This window comes from Acanthaster planci, linkage group LG15 (genome assembly GCF_054643075.1).
Source record: "Acanthaster planci isolate LZ-2023a linkage group LG15, COTS_SCS, whole genome shotgun sequence".
NCBI classification, from domain to species: domain Eukaryota; kingdom Metazoa; phylum Echinodermata; class Asteroidea; order Valvatida; family Acanthasteridae; genus Acanthaster; species Acanthaster planci.
The window spans coordinates 7987022-8008532 of record NC_141791.1 but is presented as its reverse complement, the minus strand read 5'-3'; the positions used below and the strand labels follow the sequence as shown (position 1 = coordinate 8008532).

Here is a 21511-nt window from a genome sequence, read left to right as displayed (position 1 = left end):
GAGATATATATGCGATCACACGTCTGATGCTCAATTCTCGTGGTTGTATCTTTTAGTGCGCATGGCTCTTATCCAGTTAGACTCCATTCAGCAGTAATTGTGATAGCCCCGCTAGTTGCCGTGTTTCGAAGGACATGCATATTTATTCGTATCTGAACGACGCGTCCAATGACATCGATCCAAAGTTTGTGACGTTTTATCATCACACATTCATTGAAGAACCACATGGTGTCCACTGATCCAAAGCTTGCAGTTCGTTTTTGCTGTCACTTAAGACATGCAGTTCTTGATTCAGGCGCTGGTATTGTCAGAAGTAGTCCCTTTGCTCCTATCATTCACGAAGGTCTTGCAAATGTTCTTCGCGTTGGTGCTGCACTAGGTTTTTTTGTTTTGGTTCTTGAGCTTAATTCAGTCTGTGGGAACGAATCAGTTGGAGTAATGTATCCAATTAGGCCCTACTCTAGACGTAACACCTTTTTTGTGGCCCTGCTTTATTTCTCGTGTCGATGTCATGGATGACATGAATGGATCGCTTTCCAATTCATCAAAAAAAGAAGAAGCTGATCAATCTGACTCGGAGCCCGAGCTACGTCGTAGTGATGCAAAGCCTAAACCACGGGAGACAACTCGTTGTAAGTAATACCTATTGCTAACAGGGATTTATTCATTTTAACCCCAGCCTCCGTCGCCTCTTGAAACGTTCCCTTGGCTACTGAACCTTCGCTTTTTTGACACTACTTGCGCGTGTAAAGGTTGTAGACGTTAAATCGCTCTACCTGCCTCGGTCATGCTGGCGTCAATAGCATCAAAAAGCGTCAACAAGTTATTCAAGCATTATTTATTATCAGCTGCCCTTCTTAAGGAATAGAGATGTTAATATGTTGATGTAATTCAGAAATACGTGATATTAACACAACTAAAAACAAGTGTAAGCCCAGAATTAGTCATATTAGTAATTGGCCACTCACTCCTTGATCCTACGTATGTTTAATGTCTTGTAATGAAGATCTCAATGGAGTTCCTGGTTGTGGTCCATTTCCAAGCACTGTCCAACTCTGCAAGACTCCAAGGCTGTAATTTTACAACCACAAGCCTGACCACAACTTTAAGGAAGCTATACCACCCAGCCTGCATCCCGCTCTATATAAATTTATAATCACCCCCAAAATGTTTCATGGTCAGTCAGTCCACTCGTCTTTCCGCTAGTCTTCCCTCTGCCTATTTATTTGTTTATTTGTTTTTTTATTTGGTTATTTATTAGCCACATCAAACAGCAGAAATACCACCAGTTACAGGAATGGAAATGAATGAACTCAAATAAAGAACATTATAAAAAAAAATACTAGATAGTAAATAACAGATATGTATGTACATGTGTAAATTAATGGAGAATACACATAAATAAATCAGTTGACAAGAAAAACAAGACTACACAAAAACTCTAAGGGAGAATGACGGTAAACCAGGAAATAAGATGTTGTAGGTGTGGAGGGGAATCGTTACCCAGGAGAACACAGGTGAAGTGACTAATGAAAAAAAGACAAACAATAAACCGCAGACAAACATATTAACAAACATCAAATACAATACAAATAAACAGACACCTGAAAATCTGGGTAAACAAACATGTACATGTACTAGGGGGACTGAGGACACACAAACAAGAAACAAACAATAAGAACATTCAAATCATGGTCAGATTAAACTGAAACAACTTGCACAATAAAACGGTAAATTAAGAACTGATTTGTGTCTTCAACTCAGTCCAATGATAATAGCCTGTCTTTTCCTAACAATACATCGTGGACCCACTCCTTGTCGGGCCACACTTATCAACTTGTATGTGGCAAATACAACTTTACACAAGGACTGCACAAAGTAATAAAGCCACTAGCAAATGACAGGTAATGGAAAACCAATTTAATGTGAACCATAAAGGCCTTCCTTTCTAATTAAAAAAAATAATAATTTAGACATATTGATCAGCAGTTGTAACATCTACACATTAGAAGGACATATCATTGTTACAAATGTTTCAAAGAATATAGCACAGACATACAGTTCAGCAATAAAAACATAAAAGGACCATACCAGAAATGAAAGTGATAAGATTGAATAACGTTATATAATAAATTACAATAATGAATATGATATTCACCCATATACAATGCACATTTACTTTGGTACAAGCTGCTAAGTTAGGTCATCAGAAGACAAATGCAATCTGCAAATATTAATCCAAGTATGCAAGAGTTGATTGATAACACCCCTTATTATAGGAGATTCAGGGAGTGCAACATTAAATTTAAAGGTAATGATACTTGCATGAATGTACAGGGGAACAACACCAGTGGATAGACAGAATTACAATTATGTTCACTCCTTTCCTTATTTCAAGGAGAATAGTTTGAGAAGGGATATGAAGGAACACTGTTGTTGTTGTTGTCTACAGAGCTTTAGTTATTGATTGCCCAAAAGTTACTCTTTTAAGCATGTAAGTTTCAGTTATTGATCATGACTCACTCACAGTCCTCGAATGGGTTTTGTAAGTTCTGAGTGATAGGTGTGACCTTGTCATTCCTAAGACCCTGGTCTTGGTGCTTTGTCCTGCTTTGCTCTGTGGCAGTGATGTAGTCGAGTACTTTTTGAGAACCAAGTTCCCTACCAAATATTTAACTAGTTAGGAGTGAACAAAGCTAAAGTACATCGGCATTTTAAGGTACATGCATAAAGTAAGATTACAAAGCAACATAATGACTTCAGACCATCACTGTTTGATTAAAATTAACTTTTTAGGATAAAAGTACTCGACCGAGTACTCTCTAAAATAAATTTAAGGTTGCAGTTCATCATAGTTTTTTGATATGTCAGCTGAGTCCTTAACAAGAAGATATCATATTAAGATGCAAGCCATTACGCTGCTGAGAACATTCCTTTAGTCAATGGATCAATGCAGGTTTATTTTTGAAATGGTCATAAGTGGCCGAAGATCCTTTTAACTCATAATGATTGATTAAAGTAGACTTTAATTAATGTATCAATAGTCCACGAAATTACTGTTCTGAATTCAAAGAATATAAAATGAATTTGTCTTGAAATTGTTAAGCCTAGTTTCACATCAAAAGTCTCGAGCCAATTTTGGGGAAGTCTCATTAACATTTCTGGATGGTACCCAGGGAAACAAACTCGAACAAAATGGATTATGGAAAAGCTAGATTGACTGTAGTTTCATTAAACTGTGCGTCTTAATCCAATGTTTAGGTGATTGCTATTAGTGCTGTGCATCCGGGAACAACACAAATAGCTTTTAACACATAGAATATTTTCAGTGGATGTTTATTGTCATATTCTGATGACACATACATACAGTACTTACTTGTCGGAAAATCCGTCAGCCCAAATGTATTGCAGAGACTACAGAAAAAAAACATGATATCTTTATTGACCTACTGAGTGGGTCTGATGGTCTGATCATGGAAGACCAAAACGTTTTGAATGAATGACAAGAAAAGATGCTGTAAAGTACGAGCTACATGGAGTATTAAGACACATTCTTTCATGCCAGCAGGCAGGCATAAACAGTAAGCCCCTTTTTCACTCTATCCAGTCCCTTTTTATTGTGAGTTACCCTCCTCTTGGGGACAGATTAATAAGCCCATGAAACTGTAAACCCCCCTTTTACCCCAGATAATTTGCCCACTGTTTGATGACCCTCCATACGAAGAGGCTGAAAGTGAAACCTGGCGAGTACTGTCCTCTCTATCTCTGAGTCAGATAACATGATTTCATTGTGTCTCTAATCAGCAGAGATGGTGACCCTTTCAAGCACAGACGTGTATTAAATTGTTGGTAACTGTGTCCAAGGCAACTTCACAAACTCATGTGTCAATCTGCTTGAACATTCCTGCACCGTGACCAACTGTAGCGATTGAAGGTGTGTAATTCATTTTCTGAGCTAAGGCCTACTGAGATTTTCTTTCTGACAGTCCACTTGTCTTGAGAAAACCACACACGCATACATTCTATTATGTCTAGTCAAGCGATAATAATTGTTGAATGCTGTGGTTTGTTACTAAACAGTAATAAACAGTCGCTGATAAGATCCTGTTACCACTCAGGTGTTGTTTATTTTTGGTTAATAAAAAGATGACTTTTCCTGCTACAGATAATTCAGCAGATGCCAGCCATCTGCTGTACCTGGTCCCATTATCACTTCGTACACATTAAATAACCTCCTTTTAATAAATATGTGTTCTACCATGGTCGGACTTATTGTACATGTACATGCACTCAGAAAAGTCCCTTATAAGTGTCGTATAAATCTGTTGACAAAATAGGGTTGAAGTATCAATTTCTTCCAACCTAATGATTACATGGCTTTGACACTATTGGAATGATTTGAAAAGATCAGCATCACATAGGCCTAAAGAAAATTTCTCCACGATCATATGCTAACATCATGGCTTTAATCACTTATGCTTCCTAAATTAGGAGTGTACGTATTTCAATTCAAAGCTCATTCATGTAGATCCCAATTTATATTGTTATTTTCTCCTTTTTAAGATAAAATCACTTGAGTTACATTGATTGATTCACAAGCACACACGTATTGGCTATCTACATAGAAGTTTACAGCCACTGCAAAGCTTGAAACCTGAAGACTAAATCTGAAATGTTCAATCTGTGATCTAAGTTTGTATCCACCCCTCCCCATCACCTACTCCTTCTTTTTATTTGCTTCCACATCCTTGGTGTCTTCCCAAAAATAAATTTAGTTACATCAGCTTTTCCTTTAGTTTTTTTCTCAAGGACTGCATGTGTTTAAAACCACAGCCTCTCCTTAGATGTCAGTGGTTTCATTACACGTTCGTAGAATTTCTTCGTGATAATATACATAATTTGTCTTTTTTTTCAGAACTTCATATTGTTTTCAAACTTTATTCAACATATACAAAGTGACACACTTTCATGTTACTGATAAATGTCATCACAAACTTCTCCGCATCTTTCTTTTTAATGAATATAAGGAAAAAACCTCAACTACTTGTTGGGAATTCTGCCCTTTACGTGAGATCCTGTCCCAACACAATCCCGAGACATCAACTCCATCCCCAAACTCAGCACACATTAAAATCCACGACTGAAAATACAGAAATGTGTATTTCTAAACATTAAATTCCACTTATGCAACTAATTTGTGGGAGTTCTGTTATAACACTTGTTAAAGGACAAATACCTTCCAACCGATTAGTGAGATATGGTTTTTAAGAGTAAAATTTGAACATGGTTATACTGCTCGCGTAAGACCACCTGCAAATCATCAGTTGTGATATTAATTAGCACGGTTTTGGTTAGGAATAGCTTTTGTGGAATCATGTAATATGATTTTTAGATTTTAACATAGAGTGGTATATCAATTTCTTGCAGGCTTCAAAATGGGTATCTACAATGGGAGCATCAGTGTCTTCATTTGTCACAATGAGGCTAAACCAGGGAGTTCTGGAAAGGGGTGGTATGTATTTTTCCGCCGTTCCTAATTGTAACAAAATGCATCAAGTTGCAGTGAGTTTATCAGAATATTTTTTTCATGTTTGATGTTTTACATTTAAGGTCCAGCTTTCAACGGGAACTTTTGCGGAGGACCCATTTGTGATTGGAAGATTCAAAGAGGCTGCAATACAGCGTCCTAGTAACTTATTTGGATCAAACTATCATGGTAAATATTAGAATATTCCTATCGCCAGAACTGTGTTTGTGTTTGTTGATTGCTTGGTTACCTGGTATAACTAGTCATCATTTACAGCAGCTCTAATTCCTGAAGTGAAAGCACATTTGTTTACTATCCATACTAAACAAAAAGTAAAATGTAAAATAATTTTCCCCCTTAAAAAAAAGATGGGAAAAGGAAATAGCTCTGAAAACAAGAAAAACTACTGCTAACCTTCCATCCACAAGTGTGCAAAATCACACCCGAAAGGCTATCAAAACTAACTTCATGGTGTGTTAATAACTTACTTTCACTTCTTGATACTAATTAATTATCACCTCCTTTCAATTTGTACCCTTTTAGTGCATCTTGATTAAGTTTGGGGGAATTATAAATGGGATTTAAGCCTACAACCTCTGAAATACTATCCAGTATTATTCTACCAACAGAGCTATCCAGCTGTATGTTGTCGGGTTTTCCCAATTGCTAATAGCTCTGTTTGGCGTGTGCTAGCCAGAAACCATTAAACCTAAATACCATGTAGCCAGGTATTGCAACATTTTCACTTAGGTTTTTTACCAACAAACGGTAAAATTCCCTCCCCAAAAAAAGTCTTCTGAGCCTGTAATCTGCAATTGTGCCTGTACCTCTTGAATGTAGAATGGCTCACATGGTTTTATAATTGAATTTAAGGCCCTGTACAAGAGAGGCAATATTTTCCCGACACAGGTTAATTTGAGAAATCAGCAAATTATTGTGTTCTTTCTGATGCGATTTGTACTTAGAGTTCACGAATACAATATGTGTGTTAATAAGATAAATAAGATTAAGACAACAAAATTTTGTATTCGTGCATTAAAAATAATGATTTCATATAGTGATACTGCAGATGGAGAGTTCTGTTTCTTCATTGGATGTTTACTAACATTAAAATGACAATTAGCATTTTTTTCATATCTAGGAATATGCTTCATTAAACTTACATCATGAAATATCTGCATAAGACCATTATTCAAATAAAAATGACTATCACATGATGAATGACTGCCCTTTTCACAGGTATTTAAAAAGTAGGGTGGGCTGGGAAACCATAATCATAAGCATTTTATTTTTGGCCTAGAGCTGGAATGCTTCGGTCAAATTATGCACTTTCTGCTACCACCTGCTATTTTTCCAGTGAAAAGAAATTGTTTCAGCATGAGAAACAGTATGCACAAGTTATTTTCCAGTAATTATCAGTTGATCGAATGCAAATTACTGAAAGTTAAGATGCAAGTTTTTTCTTGTTAATACAGTCTTTTGACAGTTGAATATGCCACTTTATTTGAGACCAGAGGAAAACGTGAGAGCAATAAGCAATCCACTTGGGTTACTCTCATTTATTATTATATGTTTAAATGTTTTGTCAGAAATTACAAATAATTCTTCATGTATCCTGAAAAGCAGTTAATCGATATAGACAAGTTTCCTACTACCAAAGTGTTTGATGAGAACTGTGTAATGTCTTTGCTGGTTTTCCAATGCAGGATGCTGATCCTTGACTCTCTGCAGGGGCATCTGGGTCAGCGAGTGTATCAAGAGATCCATCAGACCACCACGAGGTAATGTATGAGAGTGGAACTTAATGAAAGCCTTTATTAAACTGTTTAGAAACATGACAACCGTATCTTATCTGAGTATTATGTATCACAGTTGCATTGTCCCACAAAGGCATATGGCACTTGCTGCCTAAATTTGAAAGTATTAATTTTTTTTAGTTGGTTCTAATTAACTTAACTGTTTCTCATTTATCCTGAAAATGCATGTATGACAAATGTTTGTGATTTGTCGGTGTATATTGAACCGTAATTTCACACTTAAATAAACCCAAAAAAACTTTTTGTAACCACTACTTTCAAGCCAGTACAACTTCAGCTGTTGGGACTACACACCAGCATTGTATATCATGCTCACATGAACTTTACACAAAATTCGACTTATGTTCACCACACAGTCATACTTTATATGTCATAAAAGTTTTCCAGATTTTGATTGGCTTTGAGAATCAACTCAATTCTGCGTTTACTTTTGCCCAGACAAAATAACATAATGTACCTCTGTCTGAAGATCTGATTTGATTAAGTTGTCATACGAATTGTTAGACAAGACTGTCTGCACTCCGTTAGAGAAATTACTCCATTTGTGCTGTTGGATCTTTTTTTTTTCCAGAATCCAATTATCTTGTTGGTTTTTCATGTATATAATTCTTTGATTCATCACTTCTCCAGATACATGAATCAGATTGCTCGGTGTGCTTGAAAGTCATTTAATTACAGCTTGGAGTTGGAGGTCTGTGAGGTAAGATTTATCTGTTGCAGTTACATCCACATTTCTAAAAATATAAGCACACGGTTGTTACAAAATACACTGCCCATTGTTTTATTTTTTTATAGTTCCTTTCATAACTAAACTGCTCCATATATTAGATTTTGAAAGAAACATGGAATGTAGTGTTGCGGTCAGTGTAGGGTGAATAATGAATGTGGTTGATCCAAGCATGCTTGCTGAGCTATAGGTATCCGATCGGCCCTTATTATTGACCAGGTATTCATGGTTTTGGTTTAAGAAATAAAGTAGTGTTCATTGGGAATCTTAAATTTTTCTGTTTTGGAGTCATCTGTTGTACTTGGTTTGTCTGTGAACAGCATTATCTTAACAGTCGGCATGATTTCATTTATGAATTAAACACTTCAACTACACTTGGTTAATCAAAGTGCGAAGTTCCATTAAACTTCTGCATAATCCTGCTGATCAGTAGCAGATTGTGATTTTTTGGATATTGTTGATTTCACTTTGTTCCTTGTTTATAGACGTCCTTGACCCACAACCTCAACAAATATCACATGTTGTGTTAGCTAAAAATTCTCTTCTTTTTTTCATCAGGTGTCGCAGCAGGAAAACCTGCATGATTGCGGTTTGCATGTTCTTGCATACATGGAGGCCTTTCTAAATGTGAGTACTTAGTTTGTATAGTGGTGAAGATGGATGAAGAAATAAGTCGGATTTACGTGACAAACAGCACGGGATGGCATTTTTTGGCATTAAAGGAAATGACACGCTTCTGAGTGGAGCTTTGATGTCTGTTATCCAGTTGTATGTCCACAGGAAGGGAGACCTGGATACTGCAGGGGTATACAAAATTCAATCATTCTTGAAAATGAGAATATGTTATTATCAAAAACCTTGGTTTTGCTCCGGTAAAATTGATGAGACAAATGCTCCGACTATTAAGCAGTCCTCGAAATAACTAAGGAAGACCCGTTTTTGGCCTGTATCATGTTATTGGGGAAGTGGCAGTTTTATACATGTGGTGTTTGTTTTCCCCAAATTAGGTCTTCTGGTTTGGTTTGTTGCTGTTATTAGGATGGACTTCATCAGCTGACACCCGGACCCTATGGAAAGGTTATGCGGAGAAGGATCCTCCATCTTTCTCATGATGTCGGCACCCAGTCCGTCCCTAAATTGATAATGCCACACTATATAATATTGTTATGTTCGTTATGTAATTGTAACATTAGATACAGTGGTTTGAAGAATGTGTAAATGCATTTGCAGCCTCCCATGAAACTTATTGGAAAAAATTAAATCGAAGGGAAAGCAAAGTTTAAGTAAAGTTTTCAGGAATTCTGGGGATGGGTGTTCGCTTAATAATCCTTTGCATGCAAACACGTATTGTGAATTTTCCTCATCACTGTTTTGTTGATGTATTTTCAACAAGTAATGTACAGCAGCCAATGATTATTTCATAAAATTAGGCCAACATGAACAGTCACGAATTGCCTTCAGTAAATTGTTCATGCAAATGTCCCAACATCAGAATGGAAAAATGAACCTGTGACGAGATTTCGTCATAAAAATAGAACAGTACTTAATTTCAGGAAGGGTAAACAGTGCAGCTGGAAATTACAGTAACCAGTGCTTTGATTAAAGGGTGATACATAATGCTGGCAGCTCTTATAATTTTCTTTTGATAAGAACAAGGCATATCGTTGGTTGGATACACGTGTCAATTCTCTTTTGTTAATTTTACCTTTGAAATGCCAATAATCAACAGTAAACCACTTAAAAGGTTATTTTTACAGTGTCGGCTTCCAACGTTACTTAATAATTAACTTGTATTGACGTATTATTTATTGTATAATAGCGGGTATGTAACAAGATAATGTTCAAGAGAAAAGGGAAACATTGCCAGCTTTACAAACATGATTGTAGGCCTACGCATCATGGGTGAGAGAAAGAAGTACATGTGCTAGGTTGGATACATAAAACAAGTACAAAAATTTGCGAATACTGTTGCATAAAAGTGTGTGCATTCGTGAGAGAGGTCCTTGTAACAGGAACATGTTATCATGAATAAAATTAATTTCGCTTTCCAAGCAGAACTTTGTATAAACAGTGTTCTTTAGTCATTGAACTGTACAACGAGCATTAACCGCTTACGTGATATCTCTAACCTCAAATCCCTTCAATTGCTAGTGCAACTCTGCATCCACATCACGTACCATGCACAGGCCCGTTAATACAAGTTATATGACACTGTCCTAGTGATAATCGGTTTAGATCCGGTGAGAATTACGGGATACATTTTGTGTTGTACATATATACATTTCATACTTGCACTTTTACAGCCCCACCACCAAGTGTTGAAACTTTTGAATCGTGCACACACCGTTATCTACAACGATGATAAACCCAGATGCCGAGTCAGCCATACTAGTGGTGTGATGCGTCTGTCTGGACGTATTCGGAAATCATTGTAGAACGACAAATATCGTCGCTCTTTAAAAAAAAAAACAACAACAACAAACAGGTCGTTGCGGTCCAATCGGTAGGCTACGGAGCCGGAAGAGAGTTCAATATAAATGTACAGGCAACACTTGATGCTCGGTGCACAGTTATAAGCCTACGAGACTCTTATGGAAAAAAAATTGATTGCAATTATTTCAGCTTCGGAATTGTTGTAGCCAAATTTTTAACCAGTTTTTGTTCCCAACATTGACTTGTTAGGAGGAAAAAATGCAAGTCGTTTATTTAGAAGACAGAACTATTCAGACCAGTCCCATACAGTTTGTGCACAAATGACGTCCGTAATTCCTTTCTCTTTTTTTCAATTTCTAATGGCTATTATAACATTTTAAAGGAAACTTATTGTCGTCCAGAAGGTGCCCATGGTGGATGATCAAGTGACTCCTCCGAAACTCCCAACTCTCTTCAACTCTTACCAGAGAAACCTATTCTAGGGTCGACAAAATACAGAACGCATTCTAACCTGGAATAGAGTAGGTAGGCCTACAAGAAGTTAAGTATTACCCCTGGGAATCTTGACAAACGCGAAGCAGTAAAATCATGACACAGGTATTTGTTTTTCTAATAAGACCCAAATATAAGAAAGACTTTTTGCTTTTGTGAAACTTTCTAAAAGTAAATTATATTATTTGTTTAAATTATGTTTGTTCGGGACACGCTTTCTCCAGTTCGTTTTGATTTATACAAGCCTTGTTTCTATGTCAGGGTATGAACCATTTGTTACATTTTTAAAAAGAAGTATGTTGCTCAGGCAAACATTTTCAATTTTAACTGTCACATACACTTAGAGCTTTCGATTCATTTCTCAATGGGAAACGGAATAAACGTGTCTGCTTAGAGATCTTACAGGAACAAACTGGAGAATCTCTCGAACAAACGCACATGTGAAAATGTAGTTAATGATAACAAATTTTTAAAAATGATACTTAGCAATTTGAATATTTTATTAAGATGGCACTCTGTGGCTTTCGTACGGAGCTACAAAATTTCCATCTGACTTAATTGTAAAGAGGTCCTCAACTGCAAAACCCTAAAAGTTTGATGACGACATATAGAGATAGTTTCACGGAATGACAACATCATCGAAGTTGGGTAAAAACACCTTGAGACTGCGGGATGAAGACAACCAATGGCACTTTCAGAGCTCCGTCTTACGGTTTTGGTCTAAATACTTTTATTTCATCGTTGGCGACAATGTCGCTAATATTAATTTGACACAGAAACATCCCAATCACCGCATCATAATGTTGATAGTAATTTTGTATTTCAAGATTGCTCATCGTGTTTGTTGTCAGAAAGTCGAGGCTTTTCCGCATAATTCACTACCCCTTATATTTATCCAGTTTCCAGTGTCCCTATCCCTGGATACCCGATCGACGTCTATTCCACAAGTCTCCCATTTAATGATGATTTTCAGATCCTTTTTGCTTCTTGGCCGAATTCTGATTTGAGCAATAAAAATTATCTTTTTATCTGATTTTATTCCTCCAAATTAGGAAATTTTATTGTTTGCATTGGTCAGGAAACAACTATAGGCCGTCTATATCACGAGTACTTCATGAATTTAATTTGTTGTAAATGACTTCCAAAACAGCTTCACAGCGGTTCTGACGGACACATTCAAGTTAATTAACGTTATCGCCGTTGTACATCAAGTCTCGTTTCAATAGTAGAAATATTTCAATGTCATTGATATGCGAATTCTAGCGTCGAGCTCAATTGGCAGGGCTTGGTTTTGTCTGATTTCAAATAAACATTCATTGGTGCACTCTGTTTAGGTCTAGCTCTCGCATGGTAACGATTTCCTTGTTTAATTGGGTGTAAATCGTAATTTTTACACTTCGATATTGTAAACCTTTATTTGAAATTACAATAAATAAAAAATGACTGCAGAGATCTTGAAGTGCCATAAGATATGTGTTGAGATCATCGAAATGGCAAACCGTTAATAACGTCGATAAGTGAAAATTTTGAGAGATTTTTCCTAACCTAATTGGGGGATTTTCAAGTCTGTTAATTTTTATTACATTTGCAGATTAAATGGTATGCATTTACGGATTGTCAGGAATCAACCGACAAACTGCAGACTTGGAACAGTTGCAGGCTTAACGGCATAAGAAAAAAAACGGCATGCTTCAAATCTTGAACCATTGGGAAAAAAATGTAACCGAATTTTTTTGGCCATGTAGAAATGAACAAAGTAATTCAAATATTTGGACAAATATCGAAGAAAACATAATTTTTGTTATAATTTTCCCGATTTAACCCTGAACGTTTGTCAAAAGTTTCTTCGTTGTGCGTTTTGCCAAATGCTTGCAGTTACAAATTTCACCCACACTCTTGCGTTACACTATTACGCGATTAAAAATGAGTCGACGCAAAATTACCTGAAACCCGTGGACCATGTATTAATCTTGATGTATGATATTGGTTTGGGCTACAGATGTTCGAAATTCAAGTTTTGAAAGAACTGTGCGCGATGGTCCGAAGGGGTACAGACTAAGCAGCTCCTCGTGCATTCTGTTAATTAAATTAAACCGTTTATAATGCATAGGAGCGGAAACACCCCATCATCGGTTGGAAAGAGCCACTTTGGTCCGGATTATCAATTTGTTTGGCAGCGATGAGATTGCAGCACATTCGTTTACTGCTCGTTTAATTTGTGAACCAAGGAAGCAAAGTTGCATGAAGGGATGCACTGAACTAATTCAGGCTCCATTACAAAAATGCAAAACCATTAAATTTTAGAGCCCCATGTAAAAGGCAACCGAACTCCCTGAGGCATCTAAAAAAAGCCTTGTCTGGTCCTTCAGGTTGCATTTGGTTTTCCATTTTTATTAGGTTAACGAGTGAATTTTTAAATTATCTATCAAAATTGACCTCGGCCCCCCAATGTGAATGTTCCCAAAGTGTCTCCGCAGCCATTTCTCAAACGACAATCCTCATTTTTTGAGGCTCTCTTGACTAATTTTCAATCACATTTTTTTCTGCTTTTCCTCCAGATGGTTGCCCCTGAATCCACACAGATAATCCTGGGCTAAATACTTACACAACTCAACAGTATCTCGATAAATACGAACCCCTCTTTTTGAAACATTTGTAGAAGTAATTTTTAAGCGTCAACGTGTGGACGATAATTTCCTAGAATTGCAACAGCGCAGGCAACAGAGACTCCGCTTGCCGGAAAGAGCGCCCTCATCAATACCGCCCTCTCTGGGACCAGCTTGAGAGCCTGTGCCCCTGACCATTTTGAAACCACAAAGTCAATACCCAGGCCGACTCTAGCTCTTCGGGCTGAAGTCACATGCTCGATTGCGACCACTGCATCCATGATTTATGAATAGAGCTCTGATTTTTCAGAATCATAAGCTGCAGTTTACTGTGACCATTTTGTCATTTTTTAAATCAATTAATTAATTTGGTCGATTTTTATCGAAATCGGGAAGGGGATTTTTGTTTTTATGTTTGCGTAATCAACATGATGTAAGAAATCATTGATTTTTGAATCGCTCTTTACGCTTGTCATGACTACAGGCTAAATACAAGCAGAGTGCCTGCCCCAAACCACGCTCTGCTCACATGCAGAGTTCCCAAGAAACATTAAACTGAACTAAGTGACAATGGGGAAATCCCAAGCGTACTGCCCACTTAAAAGAGCTCACTTTTTAGGTCATACCTTCATGTTGTTCAATGCACCGTGATTGTGATTAACCTTGTGGTCTTAAGACCGAAAAAAACATTTTTTCCAAATTAAAATATACATGTACAACTTGTGATACACACTGAGTTATCAAAATATGAACCGTCCTAATCTCTGGCCCGGCATAAGTTGATAAGGGACTACTCGCAACAGTTTAAAGAAAACAAATAACACAATGGATATTAAGAAGCACAATGTGTTTATTATTCTGAGAACAGCATGTATATCCCGTCATTTAAACACGAAAGCAGCAAACGTAAAATGGGTTTGCAAACTAGCTGGCAGTGGTTTGATTTATAAGCACAAGAAAGTTCCCAAACAATTTGGATAAATTCCTACATGTGGTGAAGTTGTACATGTACTGACAGAAGCCATAGCTCAAGGTCTGCCCACACAACATTGTTCCTCCATTTCCTTCTCAAACTATTCTCCTTGACAAAGTCATACAAGAACGGAAATAGCTAGCATAGTTTGAGTATGTGGCAAAATAGGTACATGTGGAAAATGAATATGACCTCAATGCGGGTATACATATTTACTGAACAACACAATAACAATAATAGGGTTTTGACACATATCCACATTGGTTCATAGTCTTTCAGTTTCTTAATACCAAACGTGAATAGGATTTTTGATTTTGAGGTCGTTAAGTAGTGCAGTAAAATGTTTTGCAGACTTGATGTCCGCCTTCTTTGAACAATTCATCAAAAGATGCACTGCATTAAACTCTCGACAATGGAAACATTTCAAAAAGCATTTTCCCCGATGAAGCTAATGACTGTGAACCTGTCATGTGGTCGTCCTTGGACGGCCGATAAATTTTAGGGATCAGGGAATGGCATAGTGACTTCCTCGGTGACATCACCGGATGAGGCTTTTAAGACGAATTGCCGAGGAACGATGTTGTAAACATACAATTTTCATCTAGTTTTGACTTTCAAACTCAAATATCATTTCGGAATGCAATTATCCCAACACAACCCCATAAATTTTTCCAGTCCTCATAGTAAAATAGAAGTGGCTAATATCATTTCGCATTTTTTTAGTCTTTGGGTATATTATTTAATGTATATCAGGATCAAAACGTTTCAAATCTGGACGTCATGGAACTGCTTTGTATGAAATGTTTGACGGAGAAAATGTGAGATTCCAAATTTAAGCAAGTCATCTAAATGCGTTATTTCAGATTAACATCTCAGCAACAATGTTCACTTGTCTCAAATGTGCACTTGCCATATTACATAACTTAAAGAGAATTTCAAATACGCTGTACATGCATTTTGGATATACCGAAGAGTAGTGAAAAGATGAATCAACATCAAGTTGAAAAGAAATTCATTCCACAGCCATTTCAAGCAATCAATTTACAGCAGCATGGCACATACTTTCGGGTTCTTCTTAAAGTGATGAGAGAGAAGAGTATAACCATGGAAAGGAAAATTGGGCAATATTCATATGGCAACATCTCCATAGTGAACTTAGTTTTTGGAATCCAAAAATTAGGTTTGCATTTGTCTGCTGGTTTAGCTTTACAAATCGTGTCTGTAGAAATTGTTGCTAATACATGCAATTTAAATTTGCCAGATTTTCTTAACCCTCCATCATTAACAACATTGACAAATTTCAGGTGGACTAGACTTTGATACAGAAGGTAAACTTCTTTTACTTTGGACTCAGTTTTTTTGAGTTTCTCCACCACATGAATACTCGACAGTGCCAAAGAAAGTTGTCCTATTTCATGTATGAAATCTGCACCTTGATACCCTGGAGACTTGCATTCATTTGCTCTGCAACTTGACTGTTCAGCATCTTATATTGTGGGTAAGCATCAAGTCTATATCCACTTGAACATGCTGAAAATGCACAAAGAGAAAGAAAGACAAATGTCAGATGAGTAAAAGTTACATTTGATGTCGGGCAAGACAACTAAATAAAACCATCACAATTATCACTGCACTTCATAGTTCTGTTGAAGTGGTATTTTCAAGGAACATTCGACAAAATCAAAAACAAATACAGCTAAACTTTAACAAATTAAACTTCTCGAGGTAATATGTACTACGGACAAGCACAACAATTACCTGTATGATAAGGCCAGTGCAAACTGTCGATGAGGAACTTTGTGTTTCGAAAATGGCGAGGTTCTCGGTTAAGACAATATGAGTGCAAGTGGCAAGCGTTGTCATACATAACGACTGCAGGAGCTGAAAAATATAGAAACAAAATTTAAAAAGTGCAAAAAGTTTGTGCGTTAACACCTCTGATTAACTATTACAGAGTGACATCTATGTGCAAAATTCAGCACAGAACTGGAAGTATCGCACGTAAGCTCAGACCCAGCCAAAAAAAAGTCCTTGTAAATTTTAAGAATATTCTACAATAAGAACAGCTGTTGGAAAACTCTGAAACTTACTGGATGAAGAATCCATTAAATTCATATTAGCACTACACAATCTATAAGTCTCTAACACAACTTTCTTATTGAAATAACCCCCCCCCCCAACCACTTCCATCCTTTGACATAGATGGTCTAAACACCTACAGTAGTCATGGGAAAAAAACCTGCAAGGAATTTCTCTTTGGGCAGCTGCAATCAATTTCTCTAAGACCAGGACGGACCTACAAAGTGCATTACTGTGTTGCTAAAAGGTATTTTGAGGGTTATTCCAATGCATCTTTGCTTTTAAGCTAAAAAGTATTTTCATATTCCATGTCAGGTCATATTCCTGACCAATAATATGATGTAAGTCGAAAGAAAAAGCCTCAAATTTAAAACAGTCTGTAGACAAATATGTATTCCATTCTTTGTTGATGTTGCTTAAATACATTCTGTCAAGTTTGATAATTCCTATTTACTGGCAGAGCACTAAGCGTCAATCCATTTGCATACCTGCAACTGTTGTAAATAAGTAAAAGTTTGAATAAATGACATATCACACATTGAGAAGAGTGCAAAGATACACAAACACCTATCTAAGATAATTCATTACAGCGACACTGTAGCGAAATTTTTTGTCACCCATGTTCCCTAACTGTGGTTGAACTTTTAAAAAAGTGTGGACTCACTAGTTGCAAAACGGGTAAGTAACAGAGTGAATGGAACATTTGGAGATTCAAACCGCTCCATGATCTCAAAACTGTAGCAAATGCCTGAAATGGTAACATTTTTAAATAATGAAAAAAACACAGCAAAACACAAAAAGGAAAAACACACCAGTTAGGTGAAGAGCACATGATACTGAACACTAATTGTTGTACTTATTGAAAAGTCTGATTCATCAAAAGTCAAGTGACCTTTAAAACAATGCATCTCTACTTCAACCTAATTCAATACCCACAACAGTAACAGCACACCATAACTCACAAGTGCATGAACACTTTTTTCTTGTGGGTGGGGTTATCAGGGCATTATGGGTCATCCCAATGATGAAAAATCCTGAATGTTTTCCAAATTGATCCAACAGTACACTTAAGAAAAATGTCCAATTCACTGACGCAATGTTTTTCTCTGATATTAAATATGATAAAGGAAACATGCAAGAGCAATTAAAAAATGTTTACTAAAAATTGTTTCAAGAACAGAAAGTAATGGTGGCACTGTCTCCAAGGTCATTAATGACAACATCAGGTCTACATACTGATCCCATTTGACACATCTTGCATTTGTTTAGATACAGCTGCAGGCACTGAATAGGAAACTTGCTGGCAGCCTAGCACTTCAGTCCTTTAGCAGAATACATGAAGCATCAATTAAAAATTAAAAGTCTATACAATCACCAGCAATGGATCATTTTTTATGAAGTAAGGATACCAGGAGATTAGGTAAGAACACGTACCATGCTCACAAAACGCTGCAAATATGCCTGGACTCATCTGCCATATGTTTTTGTTTGTTTTCGACAATCCCCGATGGAACAACTTTTACGGTCTATGTCCACTGAGTAGACTCCTCTGTGTTTCTTCTGTGGCAGGTTAGGCCAAAAAGCAACGCCACAAAATTCATTGCTAGCTTCATCAGTGGTGACACTATTTGCTTCGATACTCGTTGGTATGGTTGCTGGTGCTGAAACAATGGAGCTTTGGAAAGGCGTCCAAGTTCCTCCAACACAGGAATAAGCACATCCGGAAGGTCATCTTGGACTTTATAAAAGTCTGCAAGCAAAGGGCACTGGAGACAAAATAGTCATAACTATGCATTACAAGAGAGAGACAATACATGGTTCACACGTAGTCACTTCCTATTTGACCTTATGATAATAACAGTACTATGCTGTTGAAGGAGGCTAAGCTGTAAATAAACTTGCAGGCTTCCACAAGAAAACAGAACAATTCTCTTTTTTTTACTTTAGTCAACTGATCAAACTTTGCAGGCAGAAATAAAGAGCAAGTCCAGAATTTCTACTTACTTTTATTTAACAGGTTAGAGTTATGTTTCATGCAAAGTTAGGTACATGTATTGATGCCTGTAGTCTCTGCCCTTCGAACATTAACCCATGTTGCAGAACAGTGATAACCACAGTATTTCAACAATACTAGGGATGGTAACAAAGGAAATCAATGCACCATTATAGATCTCAAACATGTGTGAGAAACTAACTATAAACTATTTCAACAGGGTATTCACATACCATGTCCTCGGCTGAGGCAGCAGTGTAACTGTGATCTAAGAATTGAAAAAAAAGTGTTCATCGACACAGTTTGCAACTATCCACGTTAAATTGCTAACAAGAAAAGTTGTAAACAGCATTCATGCTTGTACATGTGCCTTGGCCATGAGAAGCAGCAGTGATTGTGGCCTGATTATCAAAGTCAACCAAAATCCACTTCAGGCCCATGATGTGTAAACATTCGGGGAAATCCTTAAACACATCTGCAGGAAAATTTAAACAAAACGGGCAAACATAAATGACTTTATACACTTTTAACCAAACAAAAAGATACCGATAAATGGCACACGCTCATCAGTGACACAAACTTGTCTTCATGGACTGAGAAGCATGCAATGTACACATATCTTGAATTCATTTCTCTCAAATTTATACTATACTTATTGAAATATGGAAGCAAATATTAATAAATTGATCTCAAAAAACATCTGACCTTCCATTTTCTGGTGTATATGCACAGAGGCTGACTGGAAAACCTGACTTCTTGCTTGGTCACAGGAGCACTGATATGCCCAATCCCAAACCCCTCGGAAACACATTGCTTTTTTTCTTATCAATACAAACTTATTGGTCTGTAAAGCAGATGTGGTAAAAACAAAACCAAATGAGCCTTTTTTGGAAAAGTCAAGTCAACTTAAATTTAGGAATATTACGAAAACATTTGAATAATTTCGGCTGGCATTCACAAAAAACCAAAAAAAACTTGCCTTCCAAAATCTTTTTGAAATGAGAAAGACTCAAATTGTGTCAAGAAATTCTAGGTTATTCAGAGTTGTTGGCTTAGGAAGACTCAAATCAATATGCAATGACTTGTGAAAAATTGACATAGTCAAGCTATGTTAAAAAATATCTGGATTCATTTCAATTATAGAGGGTTTATCTCAGTTACTACCAAAAATGATACCACATGTATAATGGGGGCTGCTGTGTTATGGGGCTTCCAATAATGTACATGCAGATTTGTGTGTTAAATGCATTATCTACAAAAAAGAAAGAATTATGAAGTTCTGAGCCTCCGAAATGGTAATATGCATGTCATAAAAAAAAGAAATAAATAAAAAAACCTAAACAACAGGAAAAATTGTACATTTACCTTCATTACAAAATTCTGGCAATTCAAGTCATTCAATACAAATACCGTGAAAAATTCATCACATGCTGAGATGCAATTTGTCTCCAATATGAGCTGGAAATAAAGATCACTTGTCTCTAATAATGGCATCTCTTCTTGTATATAATCTGCAAAGTAATAAAATGACACAAGCCAATTAGTAAAATAAAATTAACCTTGATTTTACTTCACCTTTGTTACGTAAAAAAATCTATGTGCCAAGCCTGTGTACTGTTGACGGGCATCAATACGTATGAAGCCTAGGCCTGTGTATGGTTGATGGGCATCAATACGTATGAAGCCTGTGTATGGTTGATGGGCATCAATACGTATGAAGCCTGTGTATGGTTGATGGGCATCAATACGTATGAAGCCTGTGCATGGTTGATGGGCATCAATACGTATGAAGCCTGTGTATGGTTGAGGAGCATCAATACGTATGAAGCCTGTGTATGGTTGAGGAGCATCAATACGTATGAAGCCTGTGTATGGTTGAGGAGCATCAATACGTATGAAGCCTGTGCATGGTTGAGGAGCATCAATATTTATGAAGCCTGTGTATGGTTGATGGGCATCAATACGTATGAAGCCTTTGTATGGTTGACGGGCATCAATACGTATGAAGCCTGTGTATGGTTGATGGGCATCAATACGTATGAAGCCTGTGTATGGTTGAGGAGCATCAATACCTATGAAGCCTGTGTACGGTTGATGAGACTGCGAGTGCGACTGATAATGTATGAAGCTTGTGCATTGTTGATTAGTCTAACTTGATTTTAATTAAAACAAATTTTAGGTCTTACCGGTACCAGCAGCTGCTGGGTGTCCCCCAAAGTCTTCAGCTGCTCTGGTAACGCCTGTAGAACTGGCAGTGGGTCTGACGTCGGGCATATGACAATGTGGATGTGTCACATCGCTGCGCTGCTTTCGCTGTCTTTTCAGTTGGGGCAAGGCTGTGAAATTTGTGGTTTTGCTTTCACCAAAACGTTGAGTTCGGAGGTTGAAACTGTGCCACTCTTCTGAATATTTAGCTCGTTCCGTTTTTATTTTTAGGGGAAATATTACTTCTCTGAAACATTTTGGCCAGCCGCGGATCACTCAGGAGGGCAACTGACGATTACTTGGAAAGAACACGTGCATGCGTGACTGAAAATAAGCTGCAGGATCTAGGAGGCCGGGCGCAAGCGGCATGCGCATATCATATGCAGCGCACATGTACATGTACATGTACATGTACTGTACACGTACATGTGTACATTGTACACTGTACTGCACACACATGTACAGTACATGTTGATATACCTACTTTACATGTACTACTTCGGAATATATTTGCATGTTCAAGCTCCGCCCACAACGTTCGCATCGGATAATGCTAAAACATTATAAACGGCTGAAAAGTAGGCTACGCTGTCAATAACCTCTCCAATCGCCATTTATAGATCTATTCACTGGTTCCAGTGGCAAATGCGACATTTCAA

General features: G+C 37.1%; 1 protein-coding gene and 2 long non-coding RNA genes across 5 annotated transcripts; 2 read left to right on the top strand and 1 right to left on the bottom strand.

Annotated features, from left to right (window-relative positions):
* The first annotated feature begins 25 nt into the window (after positions 1-25).
* LOC147796654 (uncharacterized) lies at positions 26-5537 on the top strand. The gene is made up of 2 exons (XR_015427878.1): positions 26-632; positions 5428-5537. It is a non-coding gene; the product is annotated as an uncharacterized LOC147796654 (long non-coding RNA).
* A 1693-nt stretch (positions 5538-7230) lies between these two features.
* Positions 7231-10122, top strand: LOC147796653 (uncharacterized). Its single transcript, XR_015427856.1, has 4 exons — positions 7231-7308; positions 7975-8044; positions 8630-8698; positions 9110-10122. It is a non-coding gene; the product is annotated as an uncharacterized LOC147796653 (long non-coding RNA).
* A 4312-nt stretch (positions 10123-14434) lies between these two features.
* On the bottom strand, positions 14435-21067 carry LOC147796652 (uncharacterized). Of its 3 annotated transcripts, XM_087146835.1 has the most exons (8): positions 20834-21067; positions 20013-20158; positions 19353-19491; positions 18881-18915; positions 18089-18420; positions 17319-17402; positions 16334-16456; positions 14435-16105 (listed from the first exon to the last, which is right to left on the bottom strand). In XM_087146835.1, the coding sequence occupies exons 1-5, from the start codon at positions 20919-20921 to the stop codon at positions 18181-18183; spliced, it is 648 nt and encodes a 215-aa protein (XP_087002961.1). In that variant the 5' UTR covers positions 20922-21067; the 3' UTR covers positions 14435-16105; positions 16334-16456; positions 17319-17402; positions 18089-18180. The 3 variants fall into 3 exon arrangements, with proteins under 3 accessions (XP_087002961.1, XP_087002962.1, XP_087002963.1); XM_087146836.1 differs by lacking the exon at positions 17319-17402; XM_087146837.1 differs by lacking the exons at positions 14435-16105; positions 16334-16456; positions 17319-17402 and having other exon boundaries at positions 18307-18420; positions 18881-19122.
* Between the last annotated feature and the right edge of the window lie 444 nt (positions 21068-21511).

Coding starts and splice junctions, on each gene's coding strand:
- LOC147796652 (XM_087146835.1), bottom strand. CDS start 20,921: ATGCCCGACGTCAGACCCACTGCCAGTTCTACAGGCGTTACCAGAGCA. Junction 20,159..20,833: donor CCCAGCAGCTGCTGGTACCG/GTAAGACCTAAA, acceptor ATTACTTTGCAG/ATTATATACAAGAAGAGATG. Junction 18,916..19,352: donor TATACACCAGAAAATGGAAG/GTCAGATGTTTT, acceptor TTCAATTCTTAG/ATCACAGTTACACTGCTGCC.